This window comes from Argopecten irradians, chromosome 16 (assembly GCF_041381155.1).
Source record: "Argopecten irradians isolate NY chromosome 16, Ai_NY, whole genome shotgun sequence".
Classification (NCBI taxonomy): Eukaryota; Metazoa; Mollusca; class Bivalvia; order Pectinida; family Pectinidae; genus Argopecten; species Argopecten irradians.
In genome coordinates, this window is record NC_091149.1 from 873,356 (window position 1) to 888,680 (window position 15,325).

At 35.9% G+C, this 15,325-nt stretch overlaps 1 protein-coding gene across 5 annotated transcripts in view; it reads left to right on the forward strand.

Annotated features, from left to right (window-relative positions):
- LOC138310644 (cardioacceleratory peptide receptor-like) overlaps window positions 1-15,325 on the forward strand; it is a 191,362-nt gene that overhangs the window by 126,562 nt on the left and 49,475 nt on the right. For all 5 annotated transcript variants that reach the window (XM_069251927.1, XM_069251925.1, XM_069251928.1 and 2 more), the window contains exon 3: window positions 6,989-7,127. In XM_069251927.1, the coding sequence (XP_069108028.1) occupies window positions 6,989-7,127 (139 nt within the window). The remainder of the gene's footprint in view (window positions 1-6,988; window positions 7,128-15,325) is intronic.

Here is a 15,325-nt window from a genome sequence, read left to right on the forward strand (position 1 = left end):
CAAAGGCATGGCTAATTATATATCTATATCTGTGTATCTATTCGTATATCGATTAAAAAATTAAAAGCGACCGCACTGTCTAAAAATAATTTGTTTTGCTTAATATTTCAATATTTTGATCTTTTAAAATATCAAAAATAAATTCTTTCTACCACATGTTGAAACGTATTACGGTATTGTAATAAATGTATCTCAATTTATTCGTTTAGCAGCACACAGCAAAATGTTTGTAATGATCAATCATCGGTGTGTACGTACGTCAAACATCATATCCACATTGCTTTAATCAAGGATTTCTTTACTTTTTACGTAAAATTTCATTTTACAGTCACAAACTTTGCAATTCACAATGTAGCAAAGATACAGACTTCAGGAAAATATCAAATTAAAGCTAATTCGTTGCTGAACTCCTCGAAGACAAAAAAAATCCGAAACTTTTATTTCTGTGCGGATTTTCTTTCATAATTACACGAAGATACCTGCTATTATTGAGCATAAATTAGAGTATTTGAAACATCGAATTTCACTCTTTTAATTATTTACATTCGAGCCAAAGTTATTATACGATTAACTTCACTCAAAAAAGTAATCATAACAAATCGTTGATCGGCTTTTCCTGTGACCGTCGGTATAAGTGATAGCACATCAGTTATAGTACAGCTATAAACCACGGACTATTATGACGTCACACGGTTTAGAGCTAGAAAATATGCATAATCGGGTGGTCAGAATAAAGATCAGGTTATTCGGGTCACGCGCGGCACGGAGAGGTTTAATTTCTAAACGTGCTAATAAAGCCATTTCCAGCATAAACTGAAATTTTAATTTTTGACTGCACAAATCCTTTAATTACTTTGAAGACAGACGGTCTATTCCAATAGAAAACCTGGAATCTGGTCATGGAATGGTGGTTGTAAATTTTTAGGTCATCTGACCGAAGGTCAGGATGACCTATTGTCATCGCGTTTCGTCCGTCGTCGTGCGCCGTGCGCCGTCCGCCGTGCGCCGTGCGCCGTGCGTCGTGCGTAAGACTATTTATACAAAAGCCTACTCCTCCTTCATTCTTTGATGGATTTCATCCATATTTGGTTTGAAACATCATTGGGCAAGGACAATCATATTTTATATAAATGAGCCTGGTCCGACCCCTAGGGGATGAGAAGTGGGGCCCCAAAAGGGCAAACTTTCTTATTTTAAGCTTTAAAATCCTACTTCTCCTTCATCCTTGGATGGATTTCATCCATATTTGGTGTGAAACTTCATTAGGGAAGGACAATCATATTTTATATAAATGAGGTTGGTCCGACCCCTAGGGTCAGAGGGGCAGGGCCTCAAAAGGGCAAATTTTCTTAATTTTAGCTTTAAAATCCTACTCCTCCTTCATCCTTGGATGGATTTCATCCATATTTGGTGGAAATTTTTATTAGGGAAGGACAATCATATTTTATATAAATGAGCCTGGTCCGACCCCTAGGGTCAGAGGGGCGGGGCCCCAAAAGGGCAAATTTTCTTAATTTTAAGCTTTAAAATCCTACTCCTCCTTCATCCTTGGATGGATTTCATCATATTTGGTTTGAAACATCATTGGGGAAGGACAATCATATTTTATATAAATGAGCCTGGTCCGACCCCTAGGGGCTGAGTGGTGGGACACCAAAAGGGCAAATTTTCTTATTTTAAGCTTTAAAATCCTACTCCTCCTTCATCCTTGGATGGATTTCATCCATATTTGGTGTGAAACTTCATTAGGGAAGGACAATCATATTTTATATAAATGAGCCTGGTCCGACCCCTAGGGGCTGAGGGGTTGGGCACCAAAAGGGCAAATTTTCTTATTTTAAGCTTAAAATCCTACTCCTCCTTCATCCTTGGATGGATTTCATCCATATTTGGTGTGAAACTTCATTAGGGAAGGACAATCATATTAATATAAATGAGCCTGGTTCGACCCTAGGGTCAGAGGGGCGGGGCCCCAAAAGGGCAAATTTTCTTAATTTTAGCTTTAAAATCCTACTCCTCTTTCATCCTTGGATGGATTTCATCCATATTTGGTTTGAAACATCATTGGGGAAGGAAAATCATATTTTATGTAAATGAGCCTGGTCCGACCCCTAGGGGCTGAGGGGTTGGGCACCAAAAGGGCAAATTTTCTTATTTTAAGCTTAAAATCCTACTCCTCCTTCATCCTTGGATGGATTTCATCCATATTTGGTGTGAAACTTCATTAGGGAAGGACAATCATATTAATATAAATGAGCCTGGTCCGACCCCTAGGGTCAGAGGGGCGGGGCCCCAAAAGGGCAAATTTTCTTAATTTTAGCTTTAAAATCCTACTCCTCCTTCATCCTTGGATGGATTTCATCCATATTTGGTTTGAAACATCAATTTGGAAGGACAATCATATTTTATATAAATGAGCCTGGTCCGACCCCTAGGGGCTGAGGGGTGGAGCACCAAAAGGGCAAATTTTCTTATTTTAGCTTTAAATTCCTACTCCTCCTTCATCCTTGGATGGATTTCATCCATATTTAGTGTGAAACATCATTAGGTTAGGACATTCATATTTTATATATTTGAGATACCGGTAGGTCTGGCCCCTAGGGGCTGAGGGGTGGGGCCCCAAATGGGCAAATTATCTTATTTTAAGCTTTAAAATTCTACTCCTCCTTCATCCTTGGATGGATTTCATTTATATTTAGTGTGAAACATCATTGTGGAAGGACAATCATATTTTATAAAAATGAACCTGGTCCGACCCCTAGGGGCTGAGGGTTGGGGCCTCAAAAGGGCAATTTTTTTTAATTTTAGCTGGCCCACTTCCTGTTTTCAGGTTTCACTCTCTGATCTCAATGAAAATTGGTCTATAGGGGTTTTAATTGATGCCGAACAACGTGCAAACATTTTCGTAAAGATTGTTGTATTCCAAGATGGCCGCTGGCCCACTTCATGTTTTAAGGTTTCAGTCTCTGATCTTAATGAAAATTGGTCAATAGGGGTTTTAATTGATGTCGAACAACATGCAAACATTTTCGTAAAAATTTTGGTATTTCAAGATGGCTGCTAGCCCACTTCCTGTGTTCCGGTTCATTCCAGATCTCAATGAAAATTGGTCTAAAGGGGTTTTAATTGATTCAGAAGGGGGAACTTTAGGTGAGGACAATCATATTTTATAAAGGACCAGGCTAAGACCCATGGGGATAGTACAGCGGAGGTCCAAACTGGGAGCTTTGCTGAAATTTGGCTTTAAAATCTGACTCCTTATATTAATCCTTGAATGGGTTACAACCATATATGGATGAAGGGCAACCAAGTTTGTTCAACAAAAGACATTTACCTATTTCAGAAACTTACATATTCAACTAAGAATTTCCTTGTATTGTTTTATATGAATTGTTTACCAATACTTTATACTGTGACTTTGTTGTTTTGTGCCATGGGTCAGATGACCGTTAAGGCCCATGGGCCTCTTGTATTATATAGGGATTGAATGTATATTTCTAATTTCCGTAGCGGCTATGAATAGCAGAAGCTATCTACATATCCCGTGGAGCGCGTTATCTCTCCTCGAAATATATGTAGATAGCTTCTGCTATTCATAGCCGCTGTGAAAATCAGAAAAATACATTCAATCCATATATTTACAATAGAATAATTTATGAAAATAAAGATTATTGAAAGGTTATTATATTATATTTAAAATTGTGACACTCATATACGACGAATGACAAAGTCGTTCCACAACGTCGCGTTTTCAAGCTTCCGCCTTCCGGTATCGGCCGGGTACGAATTGGTCCCTATGTGTCGTAGTGGAGCACTGCCTCCGAAAATCACTCGAGCATCGTTTTCTTTACTTTTTTGCAGGTTTCCAATTATTTTATGCGTATACATGCATTTACATATGTTTTTTGTCCAAAACAATCATAACTACCATTCTTAATATCTACCGTACCGCTCACGAGACGTCAAAATCACAATTTGTGGACTTGCCGTATAAATTCCCTTCAGAAAGACCTTCTTATGTATTATATAAAAAAATAATGCCTCGATGAAAATTTCATATTTCATGGGGTTCAGTTTTATTGCCTAGAAGGTAAGCGATATCAAACAAGTACAACAAAAATGCAAACAAACGTTTTATAATGGTTTGCATAATCATTACTTTGCTCCATTAGCAGTAATAGGCACCGATTGTAGCTCTAAAGACGACACCGTTTTCTGTCAAAAAGTCTTTTGAGCTACAATATTGCAGCAATCCTTGTACATGCTATAGACACTAGTAAACATAATGGCATAGTTATTTGCATATTTTGCCAAACTTTATACAAACAGCACAACTATCTACGAATCAACAGTAATATCTAAGGTTAGGACGGATGCATAGACACTTTCTATCAACTAAGTTATGTTTAGGTATACCTATGAAGTGAGTTTAACCAGTGTCTTAAACATTAATTACATAGACATTACGTGCAAAAGGACCGGAACGAATACAAAGATTGCCGATTTTTAGGTCACCTGAGACGAAGTCTCAAGTGACCTATTCTAATCGCCTTTTGTCCGTCGTCGTGCGTCGTCCGTCGTGCGTCGTGCGTCGTCCGTCGTGCGTCGTATGTCCGTAAACAATTTACATTTTCGACTTCTTCTCCAAAACCGCTGAAGCAATTTCAATGAAATTTTGCACAAACCTTCTAAGGCATTAGGCCAATCAAAATTGTGAATTATATGGTCCCCATCCCCCTGGGAGCTATGGGAGAGGCCAAAAGGGGTAAAATTGACTAAAATTTCAAAAATCTTCTTCTCCACTCACAGATGTGATGGAATTAAATACTCTTCATAGATAGAAAGGTCCTAAGGTCCTTTACAAAAATTGTGAATTATATGACCCTGGGGTCTCTAGTTTCCCCCTGGGGAGGGGGTTAAGTTTACTATAGTTTATATTGGGAAAACACATTTTTGAGTATTATTTGATCATTTGTAATAGGAAATGAGTCAAATATTGTCAGAATTATCAGTATGAGATGGCCATTGAATCCTATTAACCAATTTTCCATGACTGACCCCCAGGGGCCTTAGGGGCGGGGTCAAAAGGGGTCAAATAGGCTATAACTTCAAAAATCTTCTTCTGAAATTCTGGAAATGATAGAATCACATACGCTTCATAGATGGAAAGGTCTTGAGGTGTTTTATGAAAATTGTGAATTATATGACCCTGGGGTCTCACGTTTCCCCGGTGGAGGGGGTCAAATTTACTATAGTTTATATAGGGAAAACACATTTATGAGCATTTTTTGCTCAATTTTCATAGGAAATGAGTCAAACTTGTTTAGAATTATTAGCCTGAGATAATATTTTAATATTATATCTATATTGGTCCTGGTCAACCCCCTCGGGGCAGAGGGGCAGGGCCAAAAGGGGCAAATACGCTAAAACTTTAAAAATCTTCTTCTTAAGTACTGAAAATGGTAGAATTCAATACTCTTCATAGATGGACAGGTCTTAAGGTGTTTTATGAAAATTGTGAATTATATGACCCTTGGGTCTCAGGTTTCCCCCTGGGGAGGGGGTTAAGTTTACTGTAGTTTATATAGGGAAAACACATTTTTGAGCATTATTTAGTCATTATAATAGGAAATTAGTCAATTATAGTCAGAATTATCCCTATGTGATGGCCATTGAATCTTATTACCAAATTTTCCATGACTGATCCCCAGGGGCCTTAGGGGCGGGGCCAAAACGGGTCAAATAGGTTAAAACTTCAAAAATCTTCTTCTAAAATTCTGGAACTGGTAGAATCAAATACTCTGCATAGATGGAAAGGTCTTAAAGTCCTTTACAAAAATTGTGAATAATATTACCCTGGTGTCTCATGTTTCCCTTCTGGGGAGGGGGTCAAGTTTACTTCATTTATATAGGAAAAACACATTTAGGAACATTATTTGCTTAGTTTTCAAAGGAAATTAGTCAATCTGGGTTAGAATCATTAGCCTGAGATAGCATTTTAACATCATATCCATATTGGTCATGGCCGACCCCCAGGGGCCAGAGGGGCGGAGCCAAAAGGGGTCAAAATGGTAATTTCAAAAATCTTCTTTTTGAATTTACAGATTTGATGGAACCAGATACTCTTGATAGATTGGAAGGTCTTAAGGCCCTTTACAAAATTTTGTGAATTTCATGGCCCTGGGATCTCAGATTTTCCCCTGGGGAGGGGGTCAAATTTACTATAGTTTATATAGGAAAAACACATTTAGGAACATTATTTGCTTAGTTTTCATAGGAAATTAGTCAATCTGGGTTAGATTTATTAGCCTGAGATAGCATTTTAACATCATATCCAAATTGGTCCTGGCCGACCCCAGGGGCTAGAGGGGCGGAGCCAAAAGGGGTCAAAATGGTAATTTCAAAAATGTTCTTTTTGAATTTACAGATTTGATGGAACCAAATAATCTTCATAGATTAAAAAGTCGAATTTATAAAATCACTGACTGACTTCGAGGGCCTGATGGGCAAATCAATAGTGTTTATATGCATGTCTTTGTTTCATTCTGTATCTGATATCAGGTGACCGTTAAGGCCCATGGGCCTCTTGTTATAATATAAAGGATGATATTCTAGTTTACGTAGATATTACCTGGCATGTTTCTCACTGAAGACTTTATCCTTCTATGATAAAAATAAGACATCCTGCTTGTTATACGTAAGAAAATATAACATCTAAGGCTGTAAATGACGTTAATCAACCTGCCTAAATTCCTCATTCAAAGCAAAACTCATTAAAATTCTGTTCATATTTGAAATCATGGATAATCACACCTGCTCTTTCATACATTTGGCATTTCCTGTGATGTATTTCTCTCACCAATAACATTTCAGACACGTAAAGCAATCCTGACGAAGGCTTTGGTCCAATATACCGCAACAGCTGAATGCTGCATTTTATGTCATGGCATGTAAATTTTAACATCATTTTCTGTTGATTCTGTTACAGACTGAGAGGATTATCTTTGACAGCTGTATATTTGCAGCAATCGTCATCGGGAACCTTGTTGTATTGTTAGCTGTATGGATCTCTAGGAAAAAACGGAGGTCCCGGATGACATTCTTCATTCAGCAATTAGCCATTGCAGGTTGGATTTTTATTGCTACTGTTGATCGTCGAAAAAATATCAGTTTACAAAATGTCAGTCGATTTTAGCGGAGAAATTGTCAACAATAGATTAAAATGCATCTCTCTGATTAAAAATCGACGTCTACAGGAAGAATAACATCCCCTACTAACATCCAGGTATGTGTCAAAGCCGGGTTTGATCGGAATAGTTTTGACAAGACCTAATCGATGGTCGGTCGTGCCTGATTTGGTTTCCCACACTTTCATAGAAGTAGCATGCAGTAGCGGAAAAGTCAGTCAAAAGGTGATATCTTTTCCGCTACAACAGTAGATAGATTTTATCTGAATGATGTGACGTCGTTACACTTACAGTATAACGTCACGGCATGTGTACCATGACGTCAAGATATCAAACCATCACCACTTATGATACCTCTGGCTTTTCACATCACAAGTGATGAATTAAACATAATTATTTGCTGTTAATGTTGTTGACTTCAGTCCGTTTTTTAACTTTTGTTTTGTGAAATTTGGGCCTGGTTGAGTATCATGTCTATTTTCATAATATTACGTATTCATGTTAAATGTTGTATATTTACCAGTAGGATTATTTAGTGTCCTGTCTGATGGTGAACGGTACATTATATATAGTATACATGTTAAATGTTGTATATTTACTAGTACGATTATTTAGTGTCCTGTCTGATGGTGGACGGTATATTATATATTTACTACTAGAATTATTTAGTGTCCTGTCTGATGGTTGACGGTACCTTATATATAGTATACATGTTAAATGTTGTATATTTACTACTAGAATTATTTAGTGTCCTGTCTGATGGTGGACGGTACATTATATATAGTATACATGTTAAATGTTGTATATTTACTAGTACGATTATTTAGTGTCCTGTCTGATGGTGGACGGTATATTATATATTTACTACTAGAATTATTTAGTGTCCTGTCTGATGGTTGACGGTATATTATATATTTACTACTAGAATTATTTAGTGTCCTGTCTGATGGTGGACGGTACATTATATATAGTATACATGTTAAATGTTGTATATTTACTACTAGAATTATTTAGTGTCCTGTCTGATGGTGGACGGTACATTATATATAGTATACGTGCTAAATGTTGTATATTTACCAGTAGGATTATTTAGTGTCCTGCCTGATGGTGGACGGTACATTATATATTGTATACATGTTAAATGTTGTATATTTACTAGTAGGATTATTTAGTGTCCTGCCTGATGGTGGACGGTACCTTATATATAGTATACATGTTAAATGTTGTAGATTTACCGGTAGGATTACTTAGTGTCCTGTCTGATGGTGGACGGTACCTTATATATAGTATACATGTTAAATGTTGTAGATTTACTGGTATGATTATTTAGTGTCCTGCCTGATGGTGGACGGTATATTATATATTTACTTACTAGTAGGATTATTTAGTGTCCTGTCTGATGGTGGACGGTACATTATGTATTTACTAGTAGGATTATTTAGTGTCCTGTCTGATGGTGGACGGTACATTATATATAGTATACATGTTAAATGTTGTAGATTTACTAGTAGGATTATTTAGTGTCCTGTCTGATGGTGGACGGTACATTATATATAGTATACATGTTAAATGATGTATATTTACTAGTAGGATTATTTAATGTCCTGTCTGATGGTGGACGGTACATTATGTATTTACTAGTTAGGATTATTTAGTGTCCTGCCTGATGGTGGACGGTACATTATATATAGTATACATGTTAAATGTTGTAGATTTACCGGTAGGATTATTTAGTGTCCTGTCTGATGGTGGACGGTACATTATGTATTTACTAGTAGGATTATTTAGTGTCCTGCCTGATGGTGGACGGTACATTATATATAGTATACATGTTAAATGTTGTAGATTTACCGGTAGGATTATTTAGTGTCCTTGTCTGATGGTGGACGGTACATTATATATAGTATACATGTTAAATGTTGTATATTTACTACTAGAATTATTTAGTGTCCTGTCTAATGGTGGACGATACATTATATATTTACTAGTAGAATTATTTAGTGTCCTGTCTGATGGTTGACGGTACCTTATATATAGTATACATGTTAAATGTTGTAGATTTACTGGTAGGATTATTTAGTGTCCTGCCTGATGGTGGACGGTACCTTATATATAGTATACATGTTAAATGTTGTAGATTTACTGGTAGGATTATTTAGTGTCATGCCTGATGGTGGACGGTACCTTATATATAGTATACATGTTAAATGTTGTAGATTTACCGTTAGGATTATTTAGTGTCCTGTCTGATGGTGGACGGTACCTTATATATAGTATACATGTTAAATGTTGTATATTTACTGGTAGGATTATTTAGTGTCCTGTCTGATGGTGGACGGTACCTTATATATAGTATATATGTTTAATGTTGTAGATTTACTAGTAGGATTATTTAGTGTCCTGTCTGATGGTGGACGGTACATTATATATAGTATATATGTTAAATGTTGTATATTTACTAGTAGGATTATTTAGTGTCCTGTCTGATGGTGGACGGTACATTATTATTAGTTATATAGTCAGTTACTGACCCCCTATAAAGGCATAGAGGGTCAGTAAGATTTATAGGGGGCGAGGGCGTAGCCCGAGCCTCCTATACTTCTTACTGACCCTCTATGCCTTTTTAGGGGGTCAGTAACTGACTATATAACGAATTTATCGCATCAAGGACCATTTGTTTGTTTCATTAGATCTTTGTTTCCTATTTGTTTTTCTCAAGAATCCGATATCAAACCTGAACCATGCTGGCGAAGTATAAAACAATGGCCGCATTTTTAAATTTTTGGCCTACAGTAGGCCTACGTATTTATTTACATGTATGTATTTCTTTCCAGAATCTGCAAATTACTATATAAGTAACCTGAAGAACCATACTGAGTAATTCATAAATCAACAATAATTCGACATTCCTAGTGCACAATAGGCCTAACCTCAATGCGACAACAGAATGGTTGTATATTGAAAGCATCACAAACAAAAGTGACACAAACATCAATCCAACATTTATAGCGCAGACTCATGATCATCTCTGCATTCTCGCTGAGTTAATCACTTAAAGCAATGCCGATAAATTAGCTGTAAAGTGAGGGTTGATAGATCTAAAGATACGAACCCCTCCATTTGTTTATGGTCGCAGTCAAGAAAACGCTTGAATTCTTACGTTTGACTTTCACCGCGTCATCAACTTTCAAACTGGCGTAGGGGAAGCAACTCGTATCTAAAAATGCGTTTCATTTAACTTGAAGTATTAAAACGATTTTAAATGAATTTAACATAAAAAAATAATAAGTAAAATATATTTTTACGATAAAGAAATGGTATATTTAGTTGAAGAGAATGTGTTAAAATTTTGAAGCGAGGGCGACAGCCGCCATATTGCACCATAATAAAATTTACTGACCCCCTATAAAGTATTAGGGGGTCACCACGTGACGGCTCTCCGCCAATCATTTGGGGACATTTCTGTCCGAGGTGCGATGAATATAGTATATATGTTAAATGTTGTATGTTTACTAGTAGGATTATTTAGTGTCCTGTCTGATGGTGGACTGTACCTTATATATAGTATACATGTTAAATGTTGTAGATTTACTGGTAGGATTATTTAGTGTCCTGTCTGATGGTGGGCGATACATTATATATAGTGTACATGTTAAATGTTGTAGATTTACCGGTAGGATTATTTAATGTCCTGTCTGATGGTGGACGATACATTATATATTTACTAGTAGGATTATTTAGTGTCCTGCCTGATGGTGGACGGTACCTTATATATAGTATACATGTTAAATGTTGTAGATTTACTGGTAGGATTATTTAGTGTCCTGCCTGATGGTGGACGGTACCTTATATATAGTATACATGTTAAATGTTGTGGATTTACCGGTAGGATTATTTAGTGTCCTGTCTAATGGTGGACGATACATTATATATTTACTAGTAGAATTATTTAGTGTCCTGTCTGATGGTTGACGGTACCTTATATATAGTATACATGTTAAATGTTGTAGATTTACTGGTAGGATTATTTAGTGTCCTGCCTGATGGTGGACGGTACCTTATATATAGTATACATGTTAAATGTTGTAGATTTACTGGTAGGATTATTTAGTGTCCTGCCTGATGGTGGACGGTACCTTATATATAGTATACATGTTAAATGTTGTAGATTTACTGGTAGGATTACTTAGTGTCCTGTCTGATGGTGGACAGTACCTTATATATAGTCTACATGTTAAATGTTGTAGATTTACTGGTAGGATTATTTAGTGTCCTGCCTGATGGTGGACGGTACCTTATATATAGTATACATGTTAAATGTTGTATATTTACCGGTAGGATTATTTGGTGTCCTGTCTGATGGTGGACGGTACATTATATATAGTATACATGTTAAATGTTGTATATTTACTAGTAGAATCATTTAGTGTCCTGTCTGATGGTGGACGGTACATTATATGTAGTATACATGTTAAATATTGTAGATTTACTAGTAGGATTATTAAGTGTCCTGTCTGATGGTGCATGGACGGTACATTATATATATAGTATACATGTTTAATGTTGTAGAATTTACTAGTAGGATTATTTAGTGTCCTGTCTGATGGTTGACGGTACCTTATATATAGTATACATGTTAAATGTTGTATATTTACCAGTAGGATTATTTAGTGTCCTGTCTGATGGTGGACGGTACATTATATATAGTATACATGTTAAATGTTGTAGATTTACTGGTAGGATTATTTTGTGTCCTGTCTGATGGTGGACGGTACATTATATATAGTATACATGTTAAATGTTGTAGATTTACTAGTAGGATTATTTAGTGTCCTGTCTGATGGTGGACGGTACCTTATATATAGTATACATGTTAAATGTTGTAGATTTACCGGTAGGATTATTTAGTGTCCTGTCTGATGGTGGACGGTACATTATATATAGTATACATGTTAAATGTTGTAGATTTACTGGTAGGATTATTTAGTGGTCCTGTCTGATGGTGGACGGTACTTATATATAGTATACATGTTAAATGTTGTAGATTTACCGGTAGGATTATTTAGTGTCCTGTCTGATGGTGGACGGTACATTATATATAGTATACATGTTAAATGTTGTATATTTACTGGTAGGATTATTTAGTGTCCTGTCTGATGGTGGACGGTACATTATATATAGTATACATGTTAAATGTTGTAGATTTACTGGTAGGATTATTTAGTGTCCTGTCTGATGGTGGACGGTACATTATATATAGTATACATGTTAAATGTTGTATATTTACTGGTAGGATTATTTAGTGTCCTGTCTGATGGTGGACGGTACATTATATATAGTATACATGTTAAATGTTGTAGATTTACTGGTAGGATTATTTAGTGTCCTGTCTGATGGTGGACGGTACCTTATATATAGTATACATGTTAAATGTTGTAGATTTACTAGTAGGATTATTTAGTGTCCTGTCTGATGGTGGACGGTACATTATATATAGTATACATGTTAAATGTTGTAGATTTACTAGTAGGATTATTTAGTGTCCTGTCTGATGGTGGACGGTACATTATATATAGTATACATGTTAAATGTTGTAGATTTACTGGTAGGATTATTTAGTGTCCTGTCTGATGGTGGACGGTACCTTATATATAGTATACATGTTAAATGTTGTAGATTTACTGGTAGGATTATTTAGTGTCCTGTCTGATGGTGGACGGTACATTATATATAGTATACATGTTAAATGTTGTAGATTTACTGGTAGGATTATTTAGTGTCCTGTCTAATGGTGGACGGTACATTATATATAGTATACATGTTAAATGTTGTATATTTACTAGTAGGATTATTTAGTGTCCTGTCTGATGGTGGACGGTACATTATATATAGTATACATGTTAAATGTTGTATATTTACTAGTAGGATTATTTAGTGTCCTGTCTGATGGTGGACGGTACATTATATATAGTATACATGTTAAATGTTGTATATTTACTAGTAGGATTATTTAGTGTCCTGTCTGATGGTGGACGGTACATTATATATAGTATACATGTTAAATGTTGTATATTTACTAGTAGGATTATTTAGTGTCCTGTCTGATGGTGGACGGTACCTTATATATAGTATACATGTTAAATGTTGTATATTTACTAGTAGGATTATTTAGTGTCCTGTCTGATGGTGGACGGTACATTATATATTGTATACATGTTAAATGTTGTAGATTTACTGGTAGGATTATTTAGTGTCCTGTCTGATGGTGGACGGTACCTTATATATAGTATACATGTTAAGTGTTGTATATTTACTAGTAGGATTATTTAGTGTCCTGTCTGATGGTGGACGGTACCTTATATATAGTATACATGTTAAATGTTGTAGATTTACTGGTAGGATTATTTAGTGTCCTGCCTGATGGTTGCCGGTACCTTATATATAGTATACATGTTAAATGTTGTAGATTTACTGGTATGATTACTTAGTGTCCTGTCTGATGGTGGACGGTACCTTATATATAGTCTACATGTTAAATGTTGTATATTTACCGGTAGGATTGTTTAGAGTCCTGTCTGATGGTGGACGGTACATTATATATAGTATATATGTTAAATGTTGTAGATTTACTAGTAGGATTATTTAGTGTCCTGTCTGATGGTGGACGATACATTATATATAGTATACATGTTAAATGATGTATATTTACTAGTAGGATTATTTAGTGTCCTGTCTGATGGTGGACGGTACATTATATATAGTATACATGTTAAATGTTGTAGATTTACTAGTAGGATTATTTAGTGTCCTGTCTGATGGTGGACGGTACATTATATATAGTATACATGTTAAATGATGTATATTTACTAGTAGGATTATTTAGTGTCCTGTCTGATGGTGGACGGTACATTATATATAGTATACATGTTAAATGTTGTAGATTTACCGGTAGGATTATTTAGTGTCCTGTCTGATGGTGGACGGTACATTATGTATTTACTACTAGAATTATTTAGTGTCCTGTCTGTTGGTTGACGGTACCTTATATATAGTATACATGTTAAATGTTGTAGATTTACTGGTAGGATTATTTAGTGTCCTGCCTGATGGTGGACGGTACCTTATATATAGTCTACATGTTAAATGTTGTAGATTTACTGGTAGGATTATTTAGTGTCCTGCCTGATGGTGGACGGTACCTTATATATAGTATACATGTTAAATGTTGTATATTTACTAGTAGGATTATTTAGTGTCCTGTCTGATGGTGCATGGACGGTACCTTATATATAGTATACATGTTAAATGTTGTAGATTTACCGGTAGGATTATTTAGTGTTCTGTGTGATGGTGGACGGTACATTATTATTAGTTATATAGTCAGTTACTGACCCCCTATAAAGGCATAGAGGGTCAGTAAGATTTATAGGGGGCGAGGGCGTAGCCCGAGCCTCCTATACTTCTTACTGACCTTCTATGCCTTTATAGGGGGTCAGTAACTGACTCATAATGAGGAAAAACGGTATAAAGCTAGTATATTAATAATCCGAAATAAAAGGCCAAAATAAATAAATTCAAAGTAAAATCAAAATCATTTCTATGGAATATATATTCAGCCACTATAGGGCCTTCTTCAGTCCGAAATAACACTAACACAACGTGTTCGTCTAAATGTTTGTTTACATCTATTGTGTGCAGTTACGAAATGTCTCTGCCCGTTTGATGTATACGGCGAGTTATTTCGACCCAACATGCTATGTGCACTAAATCAACCCCAGTGTTTAAACAATGGTTATAACCACAAGATACTTTATCAGATAGACTCGTGTAGCCATAAACATAACACTGACGTATCAAAAGGGGATATTATATGCAATCACATGCACGGTCGAAACGTCAGACATACCAGCTTTTCGAGGTGGCAATCGAAAGAAAAGTTTGACAATCGACTAAGGGTATGTTATTGTTTTGAGACAACTCGTACCTCACACTATTCTGTAGACATAGTGCCTATTACATCAAATCTAATAAAATAAAACACAGATTCCTATTATCATTACGTTTGATAAAAAGGATCAGAGAAAATCCCACTAGGGGTCACGTCCACGTGATCCTTGATAAAGACCAGTCAAATTGCT